The sequence below is a fragment of the Cyprinodon tularosa genome, unplaced genomic scaffold, assembly GCF_016077235.1.
Source record: "Cyprinodon tularosa strain WSP-4 unplaced genomic scaffold, ASM1607723v1 ctg120, whole genome shotgun sequence".
Taxonomy (NCBI): domain Eukaryota; kingdom Metazoa; phylum Chordata; class Actinopteri; order Cyprinodontiformes; family Cyprinodontidae; genus Cyprinodon; species Cyprinodon tularosa.
This window is the reverse complement of record NW_024038004.1, coordinates 2,808,678-2,831,242: the sequence shown is the minus strand read 5'-3', so window position 1 is coordinate 2,831,242 and position 22,565 is coordinate 2,808,678. Positions and strand designations below refer to the sequence as shown.

The window sequence follows — 22,565 nt, the reverse complement described above, 5'->3', positions numbered from 1 at the left end:
ATAGGCAGGGGAAGAAGGAGCAGAATAAGAAAACAGAAAAAGACATGTGGAGGGATTGAAATAGCTGCAGAGGAAAAAGGGAGAAAAAGCAAGAGATGGAGAAAGGTGAATGACGAGGGATATGCTAATGAGGCGTAAGAGGACAAATAGAAAATATTCTGGCAAACAAAAGCTGGATGGCAAGAAGCTGCATTATCTGCTTCTTAAAACCAGTTAATAAAGAGCAATACTTGAAGTTCTATGAAAGATCTTTAAACCTTATTAATCTTATTTTTTAGACTTACAACATTTCTATTTGTAAAACAGGTGATCGTTGCCATCGTTGTCATTCGACCTTTGTAAACTGGATCTAACCTGTATTCTTATCAAAATTGTGGTCAAAACACTAAGATTTTTGATAAAAGAAAGATTTTAGAAAGCAACAAAAAAGTTTTTCATAGTGGAGTATCTCTTTGGAGCAGCTATTACAGTTTAATGTCAGGAGAAGAAGTTCCCGACTGAAATAAAAAGGTAAAAACGTAATCAAAACAAACAAGCTACAACTGTGATCTGCTTGGCACTATTCAGAATCTTCTTCTGAATTTTAGGAATAATGTTGATTGCATCACTGCCTACTTTCCCCTTATTGCCATTGGGATTTATACTTATGAAAGTGGAGAAGCTGTGTACAGTACAGGTGCTGGTCATAAAATTAGAATATCATGAAAAAGTAGATTGATTTCAGTAATTCCATTTAAAAAGTGAAACTTGTATATTATATTCATACATTACATACAAACTCATATATTTCAGATGTTTATTTTGTTTAATTTTGATGATTACAAATGACAACAAATGAAAATCTCAAATTCATCATATCAGAAAATTAGAATATTACTGAAGACCAATAAAAACAAAGGATTTATAGAAATGTTGGCCAACTGAAAAGTATGAACATGAAAAGTATGAGCATGTACAGCACTCAGTATTTAGTCGGGCCTCCTTTGGCCTGTATTACTGCAGCAATGCGGCGTGGCATGGAGTCGATCAGTCTGTGGCACTGCTCAGGTGTTATGATAGCCCAGGTTGCTCTAATAGTGGCTTTTAGCTCTTCTGAATTGTTGGGTCTGGTGTATTGCATCTTCTTCTTCACAATACCCCATAGATTTTCTATGGGGTTAAGGTCAGGAGAGTTTGCTGGCCAATTAAGAACAGGGATACCATGGTCCTTCAACCAGGTACTGGTAGCTTTGGCACTGTGTGCAGGTGCCAAGTCCTGTTGGAAAATGAAATCTGCATCTCCAAAAAGTTGGTCAGCTGCAGGAAGCATGAAGTGCTCTAAAACTTCCTGGTATGTGGCTGCGTTGACCCTGGACCTCAGAAAACACAATGGACCAACACCAGCAGATGACATGGCACCCCAAACCATCACTGACTGTGGAAACTTTACACTGGACTTCAAGCAACGTGGATGAAGTGCCTCTCTTCTTTTCCTCCAGACTCTGGGACCTTGATTTCCAAAGGAAATGCAAAATTTACTTTCATCAGAGAACATGACTTTGGACCACTCACCAGCAGTCCAGTCCTGTTTCTCTTTAGACGCTTCTGACGCTGTCTGTGGTTCAAGAGTGGCTTGACACAAGGAATGCGACAGCAGAAACCCATGTCTTTCATACGTCTGTGTGTGGTGGTTCTTGAAGCACTCACTCCAGCTGCAGTCCACTCTTTGTGAATCTCCCCCACATTTTTGAATGGGTTTTGTTTCACAATCCTCTCCAGGGTGCGGTTATCTCTCTTGCTTGTACACTTTTTTCGACCACATCTTTTCCTTCCCTTCGCCTCTCTATTAATGTGCTTGGACACTGAGCTCTGTGAACAGCCAGCCTCTTTAGCGATGACCTTTTGTGTCTTGCCCTGCTTGTGCAAGGTGTCGATGGTCGTCTTTTGGACAACTGTCAAGTCAGCAGTCTTCCCCATGATTGTGTAGCCTATAGAACTAGACTGAAAGACCATTTAAAGGCTTTTGCAGGTGGTTTGAGTTAATTAGCTGATTAGAGTGTGGCACCAGGGGCCATCAATTTTGAACCTTTTCACAATATTCTAATTTTCTGATATGATGAATTTGAGATTTTCATTTGTTGTCATTTGTAATCATCAAAATTAAACAAAATAAACATCTGAAATATATGAGTTTGTATGTAATGTATGAATATAATATACAAGTTTCACTTTTTAAATGGAATTACTGAAATCAATCTACTTTTTCATGATATTCTAATTTTATGACCAGCACCTGTAGATGCTAAATTTTCTATAAAAATAAATTATATCCACAACAATTAAGGCAAAGCTTTAGAGATCCCACCAGCTTTTAGTCTGACAATTACTGAATACAACACGTACCCGATGTGTTCTTCCTTATACTATAACTTCATTTAGATTACCTGCTTCATGGCTTTTTATTACAATTAAAAAGGCAGCCAAACACATGCATTGCATCAATGCATCTAAACAACCTGCTGAAGTTTAAACTGGGTATCAGAATTGGATACAAATGAGATTTGCATAACTTTAAAGGCAAGATTGTTATTTGTGTCAGATGGCTTGTCAGACAATTTCAGAAACTTTGTCCACAGTGATTTTCATCTAGAATCAAGTCTTTTTTCAGAAAATAGTTTTTTTTTCATGCCTTACATCAGGAAAGAGTAGGTACACTAGTTCTAGTCTATAGAGAGGCAGGGGTACATTAAAATATCACTTACAAACTGTGGCTGTCAATTTTTAAAGGTATACCTTGAGGCCTGAAAACTAGGGACAGACATGTGCACAGACATTTTTGGGAAAGGGGTTCCCTGAAAGAAGAAAGTTCAGCAATTGTCAAAATAATTTATTACAACAACAACAACAAAAAAACAGCATAGTAGGTTATATTTAACTTCAATATTATTTGATGTTAACAAACTATTTTCTGACTTACAGCCACCACTGTCTCCATATGGTCACCAAAAGAGCACTTTAGGGAATTAAATGTGTGTTGTGCATCATGGACGTTCACCAAAGGATATAAAAAATTCTGGTGAACTTGCAAAAAACATCTTAAACATTTTCCACCAGAGAACGATTTCAATATTTCTTAGACCAACGTCAGAGACCTAGAGATGTCCACACCTAAGTTGATTCAGCCGAAGGGGATATTAATAAAAAGTGGATAAGGCATAATTAAGGTTCTATATCCTGTTTTATAAGCCTCCAAACTCAACTATAGGCATTTATATACGGTGATATATTTCCTTTGATACAACAGACTATTTTTTTTGCTATGAAAATTACTTGTTTTCTGGTGCTATTTTTATCAACTCAAAAGAGAGACACTTGTCTTCAGTATGATCCCGCCTGTTACAATGCTGCCTATTTCAAAATGTCACAGTAAAGCAGGCATGTCCAAAGTTGGCCCTCAGGGGCTTTTGTCTTGCAGGTTTTAGAGGTTTCCCTGCCTCGGCACAGCTGATTTTCATTGATAGCTCATTGAAAGGCTTTTGCTGAACTGCAATCTCCTGAATCAGCTGTGCTGAAGCTGAGAAACATTGAAAACCTGTAGAACAGCGGCCTACAATGAATGACTTTAGACATTCCAACCCTAAAGCTGCTGCAGCCCAGTATAGCACCACTTGTGGTGATTCCGGCCCTTCTTGAGAAAAGCTGAATAATGCCCAGGAACTATTGTAAGAACCTGCTTTCAGAATTTAGACATTACCTTAAAAAAACAGTTGCTGTCAATGTGCAGATAAGGCGCTACAGGAAACCCTTGGTTTCAAATTTGAGCAAAAGGAAGGTACTTCCTGGAAGCGGCGGGCAGTGGTGTAACTTGATTACTGCACTTAAGTACTTTTTTGAGTATCTTTACTTTACGTGAATAGTTTTTGAGGGGTTACTTATAACTTCAACTCCACTACATTACAAAGTCAAATATTGTACTTTTTGTTACACTACACTTCGAGAAAATCAAGAGTTACTCATTCCTTTTGGCTCAGATTGGCTTTTGTAAACCTCTGTTGCTGTTTTTCTTTCTTGAAATGTATTTTCATCTGGAATCTGGATACCACTGTTTTAAATATTTGCATGATATTCCACAAATATGTGAAATTCGGGGCAGATATTCTTTGTAGTTTACATATTTTATTAAGGAGTTAGTTGTTGCCATGTGACCAATTTGTTCAGAAGGATGAGTTCTCAAATCATAGTTGTTGTTTGTCTGTGGTAATAGATTGAACGTTAAACCTCTATTCCATAGTGAAAGTGTAAGGAGAATCAAGACTCTCCTGTTTTCCTTTTCGTTTGTTTTTTAGTAAGAAATATTTTTCAAAATACCTGTTCAATATTTTGTGGTATTTTTATGCATAAGTTCTTTACAGGTAGCGTAGAATTTTAAGCAGGTGATTCTACGCATTATTACATCACTTGGTTTCTGAAAGTTACAAAGTTCTTTAAAATTACTCTGAAAAAATATACAAAAATGTTTTCAATACTTAAGTGATTTGAATTGCATGTAATTTTGAATACTTGAGTATTTTCAAAAGTGAGTACGTCAATACTTTAACTTGAGTAGATGTTTGACCAAGAAACTTTCACTTGTAGTTAAGTAAGACTTGACTATGACTAATTATTTTACTCAAATACTACTTTTAAGTACTTCATCCACCAATGGCGGGTAATCTAAACCTAAAATAGTGAGTTAAAGTTTAAAGTTAGCTGCTAAGACATGCATTAATCAAAATAATTGTCTCTTTAGACATGAGTTTGATGAAGGAACAGCATTATAACATAGTTGAGATCTCAGAAAAGTTGATTTTGCATGATACAGGATCTTTAACCTTTTCCCTTGAGAAAATCTATCTCTTGTTTTTCCGTAAAAGTTTAAATACAATCCACTGGACTTGGTTTCCAAGGTTTGAAGAAGTTCTGCTTCTCCTCCAGGAAGCTTTTCAATTCAAATGTGAGAAAACGGAATGACTATGACCTGGATGACTGAGAATCTTCATCAGCATATCTCTTGTTTATTTCTTGGTCTTTGCAAATAGCAAGGTACACCAATTACTTTTTCACGATCATACTTTTTTTTTTAAACTAGATTAGATTTTAGCTTGAAAAAAATGTCAATAAACAAGTAAACATATAATAGGCTGTGCTATTCTTATCATATGACTGCTTGCACATTGGTCATATTGTGAGTCAAAAGGACAAGCTGTTTATGCCAATGGTTTAGAAATGTCAGACTCGATGAAATGACCATCCTAATCAGTTGACGTCATGTTGATGAAACAACACTAAATTGTCTGCGCATTCATTTAAAGGGATAAGAATGTTATCCATAAATTAATGCAGCTTTTAAAAGCAGCTTCATTACAATAAAAAAAGAATTGATTTGACATGTCCAAGACGAATAAAATATATTGGCTTCACAAAATATATGAATTTTGATAACCCTTGTTGATGAAAAAGTTCAGTATAGCTGAGCAAGAATTTAAACTTGTATAAGGCATTAGCTTTTTTAGTGATAGCGTTTAAGTCACACTCGCTAACAAGTTAAACTTATTCACATCGTTGCAAATTGAAGAGAAAAAACAAATCTTCTCAGAAGTTTTTGCAACGTTTGCAACCTCGCTACCTTGATGAAAATTTTGAAAAGTTTATAACTTTTTCATGTTTTTCTTTTAACTAGTTGGGCAATAATGGTAAAGTCAAACTTCCAAACAGGTTTAATGCCGAGGCTCTCATTTCCCAAAAGAAAACTGTTTTTTTTTTCTTTTATGTAAGAGAAATAAATTAAAAAAAAGTTGATTATGCTTTCACTAACATCTTTTTCTTTTGGATATATTAAAAGTATGGTGGAGGATTTTCTCGGATTTTTAAAAAGACCCTCCCTTTCCACTTGCTCTCCACAAAAAATGCACATTTACAACCCTGTCCTGGCTCCCGAGAGGGAATGTCTATTAAATGCGTGTGAGAGCGTGCACGAGCCCATTTCTCCTCGTGCACGCTCTGTTTAAAAGTTGCTTTTCGCATCACTCATACAAGCTTTCTTTTCAGAAGAAGATTTGCAATTTTCCCACTATGTCAGTCTGTAAATGGGGACGAGCACATAGGATGGCCTTACGTAAACATATCTACAGAATGATTGACAATTGGGAGGACAACTTATTTTGATGATCCACCCGGAAAATCCTTAAATCCTGTAAGACAGCCCAGGTTAACATAATGATGACCTACTCATATAAATCATAGATATTGAAAACTAAGAGTGAATAAAAATGTTTAAGTTAATTCTATTGGTTTACTCTCACATTTTCCTAGCCCACACCCTATTTTACTAACTTACTTACTATTATATTTATAAAAGAAAAAATGCAATTAAAAATAGGTGCTGGTATTTCATAGATAAAAATAATTTGGGCTACTTTATTATTTTTTTTCTTAAAATTATTTATTTTTCAAGAATTTAAAATCAGATGGACCCCAAGATGACAAACTACTAAAATCCAGATATGTGCGTTGTTGTTTTTTAAAGCAGAGACAGAGAGAGCACACAATGTCCTTGCTTATCTAGACTCTGTGCAAAAGACAAAGAGCCAGTGTTCCTGGGAATTATTGGGTTCTTGGATCAATAACTGTGCTATAATAAGACAGTGATAGAGTTTGTGATCTAGAGCTTAAACCAAAGATGCACCTCCACTTTCTGTTTCTCCTCTTTTTTTCCACAAAAGGGCCAACTGAATTTAAGATGTGGAAATGAAATAGTAACGATTAGTAACTCATCAAAAATAGTCCAGTTAAGTCTTCATGGAAAGAATAGAATGGAATAGAGGAGAATGGAATAGAATACTCCTTCGGCAAGGTAATTCAGGTAAAAATGGCACACAGAGAGAGGCAAATTAAAGCCTGCAAACATATAACTTTAAGTTAAAAGAATATACAACAAAAAAGGAGGAAGGGGAGACATGACTCAGACTTAAGAATTAATATAGGATATATAAAAGACAGCAGACATGAGGTAATATGATACTGTGGTTTTGATAACGGTTTGTTTAAAAGTAGAATTTTCAAGCTATTTATGTAAAAGCAAAAAAAAATAAGGTTGAAATATACATATAAAACAGAAATACTAGAACAGCAACAACTGACAGAGTGAAAGGTGACAACTGATAAGTTTCAGGAATTTCCAGTTTGTCTTGTATGAGAGGCTAATGTGTAACAGTCTTGCTTAAGACAGCTGACTGGCAGTATGCAGCAGATGACTCAAAGGTTAGACTGCATAGAAACAAGCCTGCAGTGATGCTGCACAAGGCTCTAGTAGTTTTGAGGTAGTTTCGAAGAAGCATTTTTAATGGTTTCTGCTCCTTTTCTTTTTATTTTATTAGTATGAAATTTACATCTTCAATCACCTTACTCATAACTGGTGATATTTAAAGGTGAAGTGCGGTCAGCAAGGAATAACCAATGGGTCATTATTTACACCTAAAACCAATATGTTTGCGGTGATTTAATGAATTTAGCGTTAATCCAATAAAACAATAATTTTCAGGACCAGCCATTTTTGCCCAAATATATGACACTTCTCTCCTGACATCTTCCCACAGTGACGTCGTGGTGCCTAGCTCCATTCTCCCCGCTTTACAAGCTAAGTCACTGGTAACTAATAGACACCCCTGCACTCAACAACAATTATTTAAGATTTTAAGAAGACTTCACCATTGACATTTGTGAGAGCTATAATTAAACTGACAATGCCCAAGGAGAAAATTGTTATTTCACCTTTCCAATTCATGATCCACTATGGGTTCCTCGTTGGATTGCCAACTTGAAGAGGGAGGATTTGCCATCGAACTTCAGGCCAGAGAAAAAACACGTCAATAATTCGTTACTCTGCTTCACATAGTGCTCTGGTTGTCGCCGTCATGGATAATAGAGCATTGTGACAAACACCAGCAAAGCACTGGTACTTGCTCAACAGTCGATACTGTGACGTCACAAACTGGTGATGGCAGTCATGCTCTTTGACAAACATGGATGTCTCCGGTAAAGCACATTCAAATGAAAATTACTCTTAAAGGGTCATAGAATATATACGGTATTTGGTGCTGGACCTTAAGGTCTGTGAAAAGGGTGTGTAAAATTGGTTGGGCGGAAAAAGGAATATTTGCTGCTCTATGAGCCCTAATGCAAGTCTGGTTAAAGCCCCTGGAATGAAATGACAGGTTTTCTTCCTTTTATGGTATGCTCATGAATATTTAGATGAGCTGTGCGCTAATTCACCCACAGAAACATCAAAATTGTTGATGTGGTAGGGTGACCAGATGTCCTCTTTTTCCCGGACATGTCCTACTTTTCATACCTAAAAAAATGTCCGGGTGGAATTTAAAATTTGTCCGGGATTGTGGTGGAGCCACCCCACCCCGCCCGCTGCCGCCGAAGACAAGACAAGTAAACCGAAACCTATTGTCTTATTTTCTGACTAATCCAATTACTGAGCTCTCTGACAGCCAGTCACCTAGAACGCTCATTGAACAGAGCATCTCTTTAGACAGATACGCACAGGTTTCACAAGCAACCTTCTCCCCACACCCCGCTCTCTCTCGTTGTCTGCACAGGGGTAAAGCACAATACTGAATCCAGGCAAAGGATGTTTAAGAAAAGATATACACAACCGGTGGAATTGTGACAATTGATGTCAACAAAGTTTAGAAACCGTTTCTCCTTTTCTACTTTGCTAATGTATAAAAAGTTAGCTTTTATCAGGAGTTTGTACAGTTTTGGAGCCGCAGTTGTCATAGTCTTGGCTCTGATGGCTGACATAATTGCTGATTTCATTCACCTGCTTAACTCTGCCCTGTTTCCAATTATTGCTCATCTATCCACCTGCTGCTGCTTCTGTTTATACGGTCCCTGCCATCAGGGCCAGATGAAGAAAACATTGTTTTGTATACACCCTGTATGTACAAAAGGACAATAAAGTTTTTCTAAGTCTAAGATTACTGATGTTGATGCTCTTGTTCTAGTGCTTGTTCTCGGAGGGCAGTGGAGATAGGGCTTTTCACGTTTCTCTGTGTTTCTGATTTCCTGGTCCTGATCTGCCTCTCATCCACTGAGTGCGTCTTTACCTTGGCTCAGTGAAGAGGGCAGTTTTTTTTTTAGTGTTTCATAGTGTTCCTGATTTCCTGACCTGTTCTGCCTTTCAACCACTGAGGCTGCCTGTTCCAATCTCAACGTTCTGCCTTAACTGTCTGTGGACTCCTGGAACCCTGAACCAGTCTGTTCCTGTTCTGATTGGCATCCCTGACCAGGCTGCGGACTCCTTGACCTCTGAGCCTTCCTGTCGGATCTGCTTCCCTGACCTGGCTCGGACTCCTGCATGTTCTCTGGGACTGCAACATCTGGGACACTGGGCAGCACCCACCGCATCTCGTTGGCAGCCCACCGGCTGGATCCTACCTTCTTTTCTGGAGATGGACTGAACTGTTAAACGAGGTTAGTGACTTAAATGGATAATCATCCTCCGTCAGATTATCTTGGTCACTAATCTGTGTTTTTCTCCAGCCAAGGTTTCCAGTGATGGGCGGCGCCCCGCCCTAACCGCTAATACCGTGGTTCCACAGTCCGTTCTGTGTTTAAATACGCGCTATGAATTATCCAAATCGCGTTGAATAATGGGTCCTTCTCTTCCTGCTTCATAACAGCTGTACGTTTGTACCCGTCATTCTTATGTCTCTAAATTGCTTTGCATTTAATAATGAAGTTTTAAAGGTTGTTGAAATAATTGATTGAATATATTGGTAGGTATTGTATCCTTGGACTCCAAGTAAAATATTTATAATTTTCTTAAATATAAAAACAACCCTCTAATGACATTATTTTTGACTTTATCGCCCTCTGGACTGTTGGAATATACATCTAGTTATAAATAGATTAAAAAAGAACTCAGAATACTCCATTTAAAATGTATCTGTTCCATAACTGAGGCCATCTGTGGACTTATTTGTTATATAAACAAGATTATTGAGAAAATTCTGATCCTCTATAAAATAATGCCCCTCACTCCTTTTCTTCTCTCATTTTCTATCCCTCGCATTCTATAAAAAAGGATTGTTCATCAGAGCAGGTGCTGGTTTTCTCATATGAAGTAGAAGGCCTTATTTCATATTCAAAAATGTATTCTCTCTCTTTTCACAGACAGAAATACACATGGATGTCCAAGCACATACACACAGGGGCGTGCACATAAACAGACAGTCAGCTGTGCCCTTCCCACAGCAAGTAGCATGAAAACAGAGCACTGCCTGTCCCTGTCTTATCCTCACACTCACACACACACATATATATTTATATATATATATGTGTAAATTTACACACATGCACACATACACAAACTCTACAAATATCTGTCTACACACTCTTAAAGAAACATGAAACAATTAAACATCATCATCAAGTGCAACCTCCACAGCTGGACAACAAGAAAGTACATGAGCTGCAGCTGCGTCATGCCTTATAACTGTAAAAGTAACTATTTCTGTTCTTGTGCTTAAAGAGAAGGACGTGAGTTCATTATGAAGAGAGTGTTTATTCGTGATATGTATAAAAAAGTTGATGGAAATAAACTTTGATCACTCTCTTCCACAAGTCATAAGTGGATTGAAAGAGCGATGTACAAAACATCTGGCACCATTGAAAATTGTGCACTGAAAAGAATGTGTGACACTCAAGTTTTTTAAAGCACAAACATTTAATGAAATAAGTCTAATTCAAGAAATGCACTTGGTTTTTACTGCAAATCTACTGAAAAATAAGCCATCCGAGTTATAAATATTAATGATTATAAGGTTAATTTGATGTATTTTATTATATCAACTGTCACCTATTAAAAATGACCCTGTATATAAAAAGTCATGAGGCTTACACTTGAAATCTTGGTACAATAAAATAAATGAAAAGCTTGATCTATGGTATTTTCTTTCATTTTTAAGGACCTGGTATTGTTTTAGGGGATGTTTTTTCGATAGCTATGTAGCAAAACAATTAGCTGCTTCATTCAACTGAATTCTGCTTTATTTACCTTTTGCATAATTTTGTGCCCATGAACAGAGCAATACGACTCTCATCACTTTTAAACTAATAAGTGCAATTAATCCTGAAATAATTTAGTTTCCAGGATACAAAAAAAATCATGTAAATAGATAAATATTTATATTAACTGATGCTTTAAATGTTTGATATATAAAAATATGATTACATCCAACAGTTTAAATTGCTTAAAAATAGACAATAGCTACACTGATAACAGGGGACCATGGTTTTAGCTTCAGGAGGTGGGACCCAAATCAAAATCTACTTAAGTGTTCATACGTTATACAATCACCCCCAACAAAAATACATGAAGCTGTTGATGTAAGAAAAGCTCCTTCACTGTCAGACTGTTGCAAACTAAATGCACCAGCAAGCGGTATCAGAGATCTTTCCTCCCAGCAGCTGTAAGACTCTATAACATTCACTGTTCCCAACAACCTCAATAAGTTGTTACATTCATGCAGATTTTTGCACAGTTTCAATCTTAAGACGGGCATACACTGTATAATTTTTTTGCCCTTTTCGGGCCAATTCTCCAGTCGTGTGAGAAGTTTTTTGATCGGGCCTACTTTCAGCCTGATAGTGTGTCGTGTAGCTTACAAGGGGTAACGAGGGCTGATTAGCAGTGGTGTGAAAAGTACACACATTTGTTACTTAAGTAGAAGTATAAATACTGCAGTTTAAAAACACTCTCGTAAAAGTTGAAGTATCAACTTTACGTCTTTACTCAAGTAAAAGTAAAAAAGTATGTGCTCCAAAAACTACCTAAAGTATAAAAGTATAAAGTAACCTTAAAAAAAAAAACAGCCAGATGCCACTATATGAATTGAAAGCTAAATTTTTCAACTATTTTGAAAAATTCTTTGAGATAGGGCCAAGGATGAGGGAGGTCTCCCGATACGCTCTCGCCTGTGGCGTAGACAATTTGCTTTTGCAGTTTGAAGAACACCTGCTTGCTTCTGATGATTTCCTTTAGCTAACGATTGAGTGTTTGCGTTATATGACTCATCCAATTACTCTAGTTTTCACTTGATGTGGATGGAGCCAATGATCTGCATTGGATGGCGCACATGACGTGACATAAATATTTATAAACATAAAACTGGAGCCAAGAGTAATGTTTGTTTTAAAAGTGTACGGAATAGAAAGAATTGATATTTGTGTGAAAATTTTATGAGTAGAAGTCAGAAGTAGGAAGAACAATAAGTAATGGAGTATAAAGTATAGATACCTAAAAATGTACTTAAGTACAGTTTAAGTACAGCAATGAAGTACAAATACTTTGTTACTTGACACCTCTGCCGATTAGCCTCTCACGTCCAACTCCCGATCAGGAATCATGAGGTCAGGAGACATGTTTGAAATTCAAACAGCCGTCTTTAGGTGTTCTTGGACAAATCCTGCTGTTGAATCATAGCTACGAGCCGATTTACCATAACTTCGAGCACTGTGCATATGCAAAGTTCTTCTTGTTTCTCTTCTTCCAGATTGACAAATCCGACCAGCGCCATCTCTCGACGCTGCATCGTGAGCTGCGAACTTTTAAACCCTGTGGTTTCGTCGTACAGTTTGAGCTGTAGCTGCGTGCAACAATAGAAAATATCGCACAGTGTATACCTGGCTTTAGTCGCTGAAATAACATGCCGCTGTCATTTTGCACATCTCTGATGTTGCTGCTATCTTTTAAATGTCCATTACTTTAAAAATGTCCACAGCTTTATATTGGTCATTTATTTTCCAGGTGCACAGTATTTATATTGTTAAAACATTTTACAGTAAAGTATTTTATTCTTTTATTTTTTACTCTTCACTAATATTTTATTTCTAACACATTTGTGACCATATTTTTCTGTAATCTTTTTGCTGCTGTAACACCAGAATTTCCCCGTTGTGGGACAATAAAGATATTTTCTATTCTATTCTATTCTATTCTATTATAGAGCTTATAGCTTATAGATTCTATTATAGGCTTTGATTATGAGGTCAGTTTTTAATTAATTTATAATCATAGTATCTGATTTTGCTGTTGAAATTCCTGAATTAGCTTTGATGTAATTTGTGGATTAAAACGTTAAAATAAAGGCAGTTATTTTATGTTTTGAGTGCAGAAATGCAAAAAATTACAATGAATTAAGTCCTGCAATTATGTTGTGATTTTTTTCATACCACTGTTTAGAGAGAATTGGCATTAAACGTAACAATTTGCGAGTGTTACTGAGGGGGAAAAAAAGACAAAAGTTGCATGGAGGCCTGAAGGGAACTTGAACTTGAGCGAAGTCTGAGCAAACTTGGACACTGTGCCTTTAAGAAGCCCCCACCGTCTCATAACAGGGGGGCGTGAGCTGAATCCAGGAACAGCGATTGAAAAAAAAAAAAAAAGCTCCACCACTGGACTGTTTCAAGTTCCCCCCTCCGGCTGAAACCCTGCCTGATTTGTGGGCAATCTTGGGGATGTAGAAAAAAAAAAAAAAAAAAAAAAAAAAAAAGGAAACCGGAGCAAAGAGAGCGTAAGGAAGGGAGAGATAGGGAGACAACACTAACTGGGTAGCTATGGAGATAGTAGGTTATCCCTGTCGCTTTCTTTGACAGGTGTCGAGTGGGATAAAATAAAGTCCGAGAACAGCCTCCAAGATGTACGGCAAGGGTAAAGGAGCTGTGGTCCCCTCCGATAGCCAAGCGAGAGAAAAGTGAGTAAATTATCGCAGTGTCACAACAGCCAGTGAAGAGAGGAGTGTGCTAGCTGGCTATACTTGCTAACTGATGTAAAGCTGTTCACCAACTTCCGACTTCATGCATAAGTTGCTGCTATAACTTTTAACGGCTGCTGCACGTGAAGCTGAGCTAGTTAGTGTTTTTGCTTCTTCTTTCGTGTGTTTTTGGAGCTCCTTCTCGTCTCTCCTCCTGCATCATCCAACTTGCAGGCATGTGTGCTAAGTTAGCCCCAGCAGCTAGCTCCACAGCCACTGTCACTCCTGCTCTTTAATTGTTTTGTTGCTCTTGTACAGCTCAAACACTCTGGTAAAGTTGCACCACTTTTTTTTTTTTTGTACACGTGTGCGCGCGCGCTTATTAAATGCTATAAAGAGCTTGGATGTGTCCCACTCGAGTTCCTTCTCCCCCCACACCCCACTATGGGGAACAATACATTTGGAGTTATTGTTGCTGCGCATTAGTATTGGATCTAGCTGCCTTTTATTGTGTGGGTTAAAAATAGGATCCAGCTGTTTTGAGTGGGCTTTGTTACAAACTAGCGTGTTCGTGGCTTGTTCGCAGAGTGGATGCGAGTCTGATCGCGCTGGGTTGCATTGTATCCACGCGTGTTTTCGTCCCGCTTTGTAACTTCTGTGCCCCCCTCCCTCCTTCCTCCTATCAGTGCAGACCTCCTGACAACCAGAGCTGTGCAAAGCTCTCCATTCTGCAGCCCGGAATAGGGGCTGATCTGATGGGTCTTTGCAAGGCAAGGGTAGCTGCAGCCCCCCTTTTCTCTCAGCCCCTTTGTCTTGCATGCCTCAGTCTCGCCCAGAAGAAACGTGCAGGTTCCCCCTTTTCAACACTTCAACAAGATGAATTGCTCTCAAATTGACCTTAAATATTAATTAAATAATCAGCTGTGCATTAGCAGCCAATCAGGATCCTCTAACCTGGATCCACTTCCCTTTCCAGTCAGCCATAACCATACGTATCCCTCAATGACTGCTGTTAAACTTTGTGTTGCCCCAACTTTTACTCAATGCAGGTGGAACTGAGAGTTTGCATGCCAATCAACGAGCACCTCCATTTAATTTATGACTTTTTATTCTTTAAGTATTCTTGTTTTCCTCAAAGCTCTTCCTCCTCTCTGTCTTCATCTTGCTTCCCTGCACCTCATCCCTCACATTGCTGTTGAATTATTGAGACAGACCGAAGCAGCTGCTCTCAGCTTTGCATCAAGAGCTGAGAGGGAGGGAGAGCGAGCTGGAGAAAAGAAAAGTGAGATGTGGTGGGCCGATTCATCCATGTTTAAAGAGGGGGTTTTGTCGCGAGCCCCTGGGCGAGATGTCAGATCTACTGATGGTGCACACCGTGGGGGGAATTTTCACTCTCTGTGGAAGTTGGTGCATGCATGGCTCCCTGTCCCTGGAAGTTTTGAGGGAGAAAGGAGAGGGCGCGAAGAAGCAAAAACATTTAAACTTTGCAACCCTTTGCACTTTCCTATGTTCTACTACTTTGTTTCTGCACTTTTAAACCCGGCCTGCTGCTTCGCTTTCTGCACATCTTGCAGAAAGTGAATTTTTCTCCTCTCTTCCACTGCTGTTGTGGCTCATCTCCTCAAACTTCTCCTCCTTTTCAAAGAGCCAGCTCCTGAGCTTTAATAATGCAGCAGGCCAGGTGCGTGCACAAGCAGCCCCTTATACAAGGAGCACACCGACGATGCCACACATGAAATTTTCATTGACGGTCTCATGAAGGATTGGAGGGTATCTGCAGCATGATCCTGTTTTCCTCCAAACACAAGAATGAAGTCCTTAAACATTTCCTACTGCAGGTCAAACTCCCCTCTATGCTCATGTATCAAGCTAACCCATAATCCTGGTCTGTGCAGGGATGTAGTATCAATACTTGAAGCTTTTACTGTATCGTCAGGCTTCCTGTGAGCTTTTGCCGGACATTTCAAAAAATTCCCCCAAATCGCTTTAAACCTATAGGTGTTTAAGTCAGATTGAAAACCGGTGTGTAATGTCAGTGCGTGCTTTGTAGGTAACTAATGTGTGCGCAGGCTTCAGCCGGACTGACCTGCAAGTGGCAGTGACTTACACTCTACACCAGCGGTCAAAGAGAGCTCTGTGACCTACAAATTGCTGGAAACCTCAGAAAGTGGTCAGATTCCCCCGGCTGCAGTGGTCAAGTTTTTGTGTCTCAGCAGAAGAGGAAGTCTCCATCCTCTTGGGTTTATTGGTCATTTTTTTAATAACTGCATTTAGGAGCTATGGTTTGTGTTTTAATTGGGTGCTTCAAACTAGTTATGATGATTTCAAATTAGCTTTTGGAAAGTTCAGAATTCAAAGCAGCTTCTTTTTTTCTTTGGTTGCCTCTAAGTTTGCCTGTTTATACATTTATTCTGCAGTTTTAGCATTGCAGTGATCCATATGTGACACAAACACAGTTTTAAACTTAAACTAAACCTCAGTTTCTCAAAGTATTTGAACGTTATCTGGTGGATATCTGATTCTTTGATTTAAAGAGCTACTAATGTGAGTTTATCTTTAAAAAGGATAAACAAAATATCCAATGTTAGCCTCCTAAGTGAGAAACATGTCTTAAACGTGGGTTGGGGGGTTGGACGGCTGAGATATCATCCTGTTGGAATCACCAGCTCAGTGTTTGCCTATTCATATCTTCTGCAGACTACATTTGCATACTAACAATGTATTTGCATACTATTGGTAGTAAGTACGGGTCAGGCTTGGGTCGTATGTGTTCTAACGCTCTGGAGCGATGTTCATTTCTCCTCCTATGTAGCATCATCAATCAGCAGTCATCTCATAAAGCTTCACCTGGAGCCTCAGAGAACCATTGTCTTACTGTAACACAACAGGCCGTTATTTAACCTTTTTTAAGGGCCTGTTTTGTGGTGTTTCCATGTTAGTTTTAGTTTTGAGTTTTAAGTTGGAGGAAGTGGTGCACCTGTGAATAGAACGTTGCTTCACATGTCAGCCGATGTTGTGATTTGCCTTGCAGATCATATTGCGTTAACGACTCTCTGTTGGAGTTATAATGTTAAATATGAAAATGGAGCTATATTGCTGCAAAACATGGAGTCGCTTCACCTCAGTGCTGAAGACAATACCTGTTCTCGTGGATATGTTGGTGGGGGATGGCTGAGCATTTCTCTTTCAGATGTGAGTTAGGGTTAAAGATGGAAAATTATAACTCTTTCTCCTCTTTCTCTTTTGTTTGGTTTTATGATTTTTTTAATTTTTTTCTAAAGAGGGAGCGACCCTGCTGGGCACAAGAAGGGTAAACATACTAAATAAAGTGATTTATAAGAATGTTAAACAAGGCCCAACACTGAACTCTATACTAATCTCCTACTTTGAATATCTTAGATGAATAACGTGCTAAAAAACAATGAATTATTTGGTTTTGACCTGATGATAAAAGCTTTTCCAACTCTTTCCGTTTTCAACCCTGGACCCATCTTTTTTTAAACTGTAAATTCTGCTAAATAGCTGTAAAGCTATTTTAAAAAGTTTGGTAGAAGGACTTTTATGTAAACGTTCTTTAAGAAAACCTCACTGAAGAGCTTCACTTTTTTGACCCATTCTTTACGTTCCTTCCTGAAGAATATGAGTCAAAGTTGTAAGCAGGGGTTTAGCTGCAGAGGCAAGGGGAGGGACAACAGTAAAATATTATCATGGTTTCTGTTTTACATCATAAAACAGTCTCAGATTATCTATAATATTAGCATTTTAACAATTAGGTTAGAAACCACAAATTCAAACATTCTCCAGGCTTGCTGTTATTAACTTCCTGTACCATACCTTTTTAGTTTTAAGTGGTCCAAACAAAATGTCAAAGTAAAGCAGTTGACAAGGTTTCTTTCCTGCTGTATAGGGCATAGTGATGAATCGCCCCTTCTTCACCTGTTGCTGCTGCAAACATATTGACTACACTTCTCCCTTTTTTTTGTAGGGAACCTTTCCCTGAATGCAAACATTTCCAATCATAATAAAATAGGGATAACCTGATAACCATAACCAATAATTTCCCATTTCTGGTAGCTGATAACCAATAATAAGCTGACAGTTGCTTTTGTAAATATCTAAGGTAAACTGATACACAAGTAAACTAAATAACAGTAAATTTGCTTGATTTAACCAAATTCAACTTGCAGCAGTGTTGTTAAAAAAAAATCACCATATATGGCAAACTCTGACAACTTTCAAACAATGAAAGGCCATTAGAACTGAGAAAATGTGAAATGAAGAGTAACTTGAATACTGCAACAATGCATTTCCTCAAAAAATGGTAAATGAGACGTGCAGGTGATGCAGTGGTTAGCACTCACGACACATGTATGGAGGTCTTAGTCCTTGACGCGGGCGACCTGGGTTCGAATGCAGACTGTGGTCCTTTCCCACATGCCTCTCACCCTCTCTTATACCCCCTTTCCTTTCAGCCTACTGTCGAAAAACCGAGCCGCTTTTGGCATAAAAACTCTAAAAAAAAAAAAAAAAAAAAAAAAATGGTAATATTAATTGAAAGAATATAGTTTGTCTATCAAATATTGTGCAAGTTTTTACTTTGCTCGGTATGACTAACGTTATACATCCATATGTGCATTATGAAACTATGTGCTTTGCAATTTTTCTTTTTTATCAAGCAGAGAGGGAATGCGTGTTGTTGTATAGCCTGATACATACCTGGTTAACAGGTGTCTGAAAAGTAGCGGCAGCTGGGTACTTCATAACGCGGCTCCAGATAGTGCATTAGCTGCCGAACGCTTAGGTCCTCTACGAAGGAAAACTGCAAGCACTATTACTTCTGTGATTTATGTCGCTAATCCCTTTAGTTTGTGATCGTTCCTGTTAAACCATTTACAGTCATCAAATGTCACGTCAATGGTTATCAGTCCAGTCAGTTTTAGGGATGGGGATCGAAACCCGGTTCCATCAAGGACCCGGTTCCACTTTTTTCAAAACCCGAAAATCAATAACGTTTGGGCTTATCAATACCACTATCGAGTCTGGTTGTTTTTTTTTTCTCCCGGAGGTCCTGTAACATAATTGTGTGTCCCTCGAGTCGCGTCACAGCATTTGAATCTAATCAATCCAATCACTGCAGCATGTACACCAATGTTTTGGAATGAAATTGTAAGCAAACAGATATTAAAAGTAAAACAAGTGAAGTCTGGCACTTAACTTTGCTCGCGACTCGAGGATGGCTGAACGGAAAAGACTCCTTCTCCTCCGGCTGCTGCCGCCGCACCACAGTCGGGCCCATCTTCATCATCCACTCAGAGTACCACTGGTAAGCGCGCACACAGACTTTGTAGCTTGTCCGGTCAGTTAAAAATAGTAATTGTGAAATCCGTCTTGTAATCGGAAGCATACAAGCTAGTTAGCTTGAAAAGTAAATAAAGTTTCAGATGTGCTGCATGATGCTGTGTTTAGATTGGCTCAGTAAAACGACAATTAGGTTATCATGATGCGTTCAAGTGTAACGTAAAGAAAACGGGAAATTTAGTTTTTAGCGAGAAACATGAGTAATACAGTCGTATATTGCTCTAACTATTTTAGAATATATAATTAAACTACTGATGCCCACATTTATTAAAAATTACATTTATTTTTAAAAATACAATTATTTATTTGTTAAATATTTTCCTAATCACTAAAAACATGATGAAAAGTGACAGTAGACAATACATTAACCAACAATTGTGAAAATATATTCTAGTTAGTTTTATGTCATTTCGAACTGGCCTATTACATTAGCCATGTTTATTGAAGGCTAGAAACCTTTTTGTTATGCTCACTTGTTAAGCAATAAAAGCAATACCAGTTCTGTTAAAAAAATTTTGTTGCATCGTCTTTCCACCAAATAACAGAAAAGTATCGATAGTGGGATCGATAAAGACTCGGATCGATAAGGAGTATCGATAAAGGTATCGATATCAATAAATATTAACGATCCCCATCCCTAGTCAGTTTGCAGGGTTAGCGTTACCACAGCTAGCAGTTTCATATGATTTCCACACGCTGTCACGGGGATGGTTTTAAGTGACGTATGACATCTTGGGGGGGGTTATTGCTGCTGTTTAAGTTTTCTCATTGTGAAGCTTCTGCTAAACATGTCTTGCATTCGGTGAAGGAATGATTTGTCTCAGACACGTTGAAGTGAGCCCACATGGTGGACGGTGACGCCATGTTGTTTTAGTGTCCTTAATGCAAACGCAGTAATGTGACATCACTACATGTGACAGAGGGGGTGTAACCACAGGGTGAATGACCAGAATCAAACAGTTTGTGAAACTTTGATTATCAGGACATATATGTCATAATGGTCCATTATCGGCCGCTCCAATATGTCACAAAAGTTACGGTGGGTTGGGGCTATTGCATCATTTTGGCCAAGCTGCGTACAGGACCTTGGGACTTGGTCGCACTCATCATATTTCATTGTTGTGACACAGGAATAGCAAGTAAAAAAAAATAGCATTGACAGTTTTATTTTAAAAGGAGAACAAAGTAAGTCACGCCTTGAACTGTTACCGTATTTATCTCAGGTTTTAATTCTACATTATGGCTTTTTGTGATCTAAATGAGGAACAAATGTTAAAGATGGTGTTAATAAAAATGTAATATAATATATTGAATCCTTTTTGTAGTATCAATGTGTGCAGAATCAGAATCACATCCTGGGGTGTTATATTTGGTAAATAACAATATTTCAGTGTTTATTCATTAAGATGAATTTGTCATCATCATATTTGGCCGGTTCGATTGTCTTTATGCCCACATTTGATATAGATCTTATTGACCAAGTTGTAAAGGTGAGAGATGGAAGGATGATTAGTGGAAATTGGAGGAAAAATTGGATTTAAAAATCATCCCATAACAATGATCTGTGTCTGTCTTCAAAAATATCTGGTTGATATCTACATAAAGTTAGTAAAACAAATCTTTTGTTATTTTTAAGGAGATTATTTGAACATTACGGTTTTATCTGTGTTTTCTCTGTGTGTAAAATTAAAGCCATGTTGATGGAGACATTTAATCAGCGTTAACATCAATGATCAGTCCTATTTTCGCTCAGCGTATCAACACGCCGTGGTTTTGTCACAGCCATGTTTCAAGTTAGCACATAGAGAAGCAGATGTGTTTTCAACAGCTGTAAATTGAACCTCTGAACAAAGGAAGATCTGAAGAGCAATCGTTGTTTAAAAGCAAAGAGCACAACAGCCTGATTATCTCCAAACCATGTTTCATTGATCAGCTCATTGACTGCTGATGGGGACGATGACACTGAGTAGGGCTGGGCGATATGGAAAAAATACTATATCACGATATGGATTATTTTATATCACGATAACGATATATATCACGATATACCACAACTGATGTTGCATTTTATGTTTTCATAGTCCGTCAGATGGACAGGGTTGAAAAAAATCTTTCATCGCCTATTTTTTACCCATCATCTTGTTTCCTAATATGAGAATCCCAACCCCAAACCAAGAACACCAGTTATGCAATTTGCGGCCATGACAGTGAACAGTATAGAATCTTGGCTATTGCGCTGCAGTAATTAATCATTTAATATTCATTTGTTATTGACATTTTATAAAATTCCAAGGCCAGTTTTTTCTCTTGTCTTTCACTTACCTTGTTTTCCACTAGGAGGCGCCTCGCCTATTTAAGAGGAAATGTGTCTGCACTGGTAATACATTAATTAAAATGCCCACATGTTCTACTGGATAGGAGTGTCAGTGTAGTTAAAAATGTGATCCATCATACGACCTGTACCACAATTATGGGTGTTTCAGTTGTTCTCTTTATTTTTCAGCAGTCACAAGAGAAACGTGCTGCACAGTTTAAAAACATGGAACACAACAGTACTATACAACAAACTATAACAAACAGTACACACTAATACACACAGTATGATTTACTCTAAAGGGGAAAAAGTGAATGCTACAGCACCTTTGTGTGTAAACACAACACTCACAGGTGCAGTAGCCTTCACTTTTCCCCCCTTCAGAATAAATTATAATATCAGTGAGGTCCAGTAATGGATGCGTATGCTGTAAAAGCACACAGTTCATTGGTGTAAGCATATTAGTAAAACCAATAATAGTAAAACTAGCGAACGTACAAAAGTGCATAGCAATGTCAGGCTCATACCTTGGGCGAGCATCACTCCGGTGTGGTCCTCAGGAAAGTACACGGTCTGTAGACACCGAGCGCGGAGGGTCCAGTCCGTGATAAGGATGGTGAGACTCATATAAGGCTGTGTTGCTCTACTCATCCACATGTCCGTAGTCAACGCATAATGCGTCGCACCACTGCGTACCTCTCTCTCCACTTCAGCCCGACAACTAGCATATAAGCCAGGCAGCTCCGCTTTAACGGTAAAATCTTCTTGGGTGTCCATCATTAATTTTTTTTCAAGCCAGAAAGAAATTTCACGGGCTCTCTCCATCAGTAATGTCGCAAACGTATGGTGCAAAGCCGCGTGACGTAAAGCGGTGTAGTGTCGCAAAACCACGTTCTCTACACATTATCTTTTTATTCTCTTTTTTTTTTCGTTATATACACTTAGAGTTTGCATAGCAAAAACGCAAAATGTTATATTAACAGATTATATTAAAATGTATATTAGCAGTAATAATAATAATAAAGAAGTTTATCACGATAGAAAAAATAGAGGAGAAAGGTCACGATAGACATGTTTCTCTCGTCCTCACGATATATATCGCCATATCG

The 22,565-nt window shown here is 38.2% G+C and overlaps 1 protein-coding gene across 3 annotated transcripts in view; it reads left to right on the top strand.

Moving 5' to 3' along the window:
• Positions 1–13,559: 13,559 nt before the first annotated feature.
• zgc:110158 (uncharacterized protein LOC553590 homolog) overlaps positions 13,560–22,565 on the top strand; it is a 51,903-nt gene continuing 42,897 nt past the window's right edge. For all 3 annotated transcript variants that reach the window (XM_038273570.1, XM_038273562.1, XM_038273554.1), the window contains exon 1: positions 13,560–13,784. In XM_038273570.1, the coding sequence (XP_038129498.1) occupies positions 13,729–13,784 (56 nt within the window). In that variant the 5' untranslated portion in view covers positions 13,560–13,728. The remainder of the gene's footprint in view (positions 13,785–22,565) is intronic.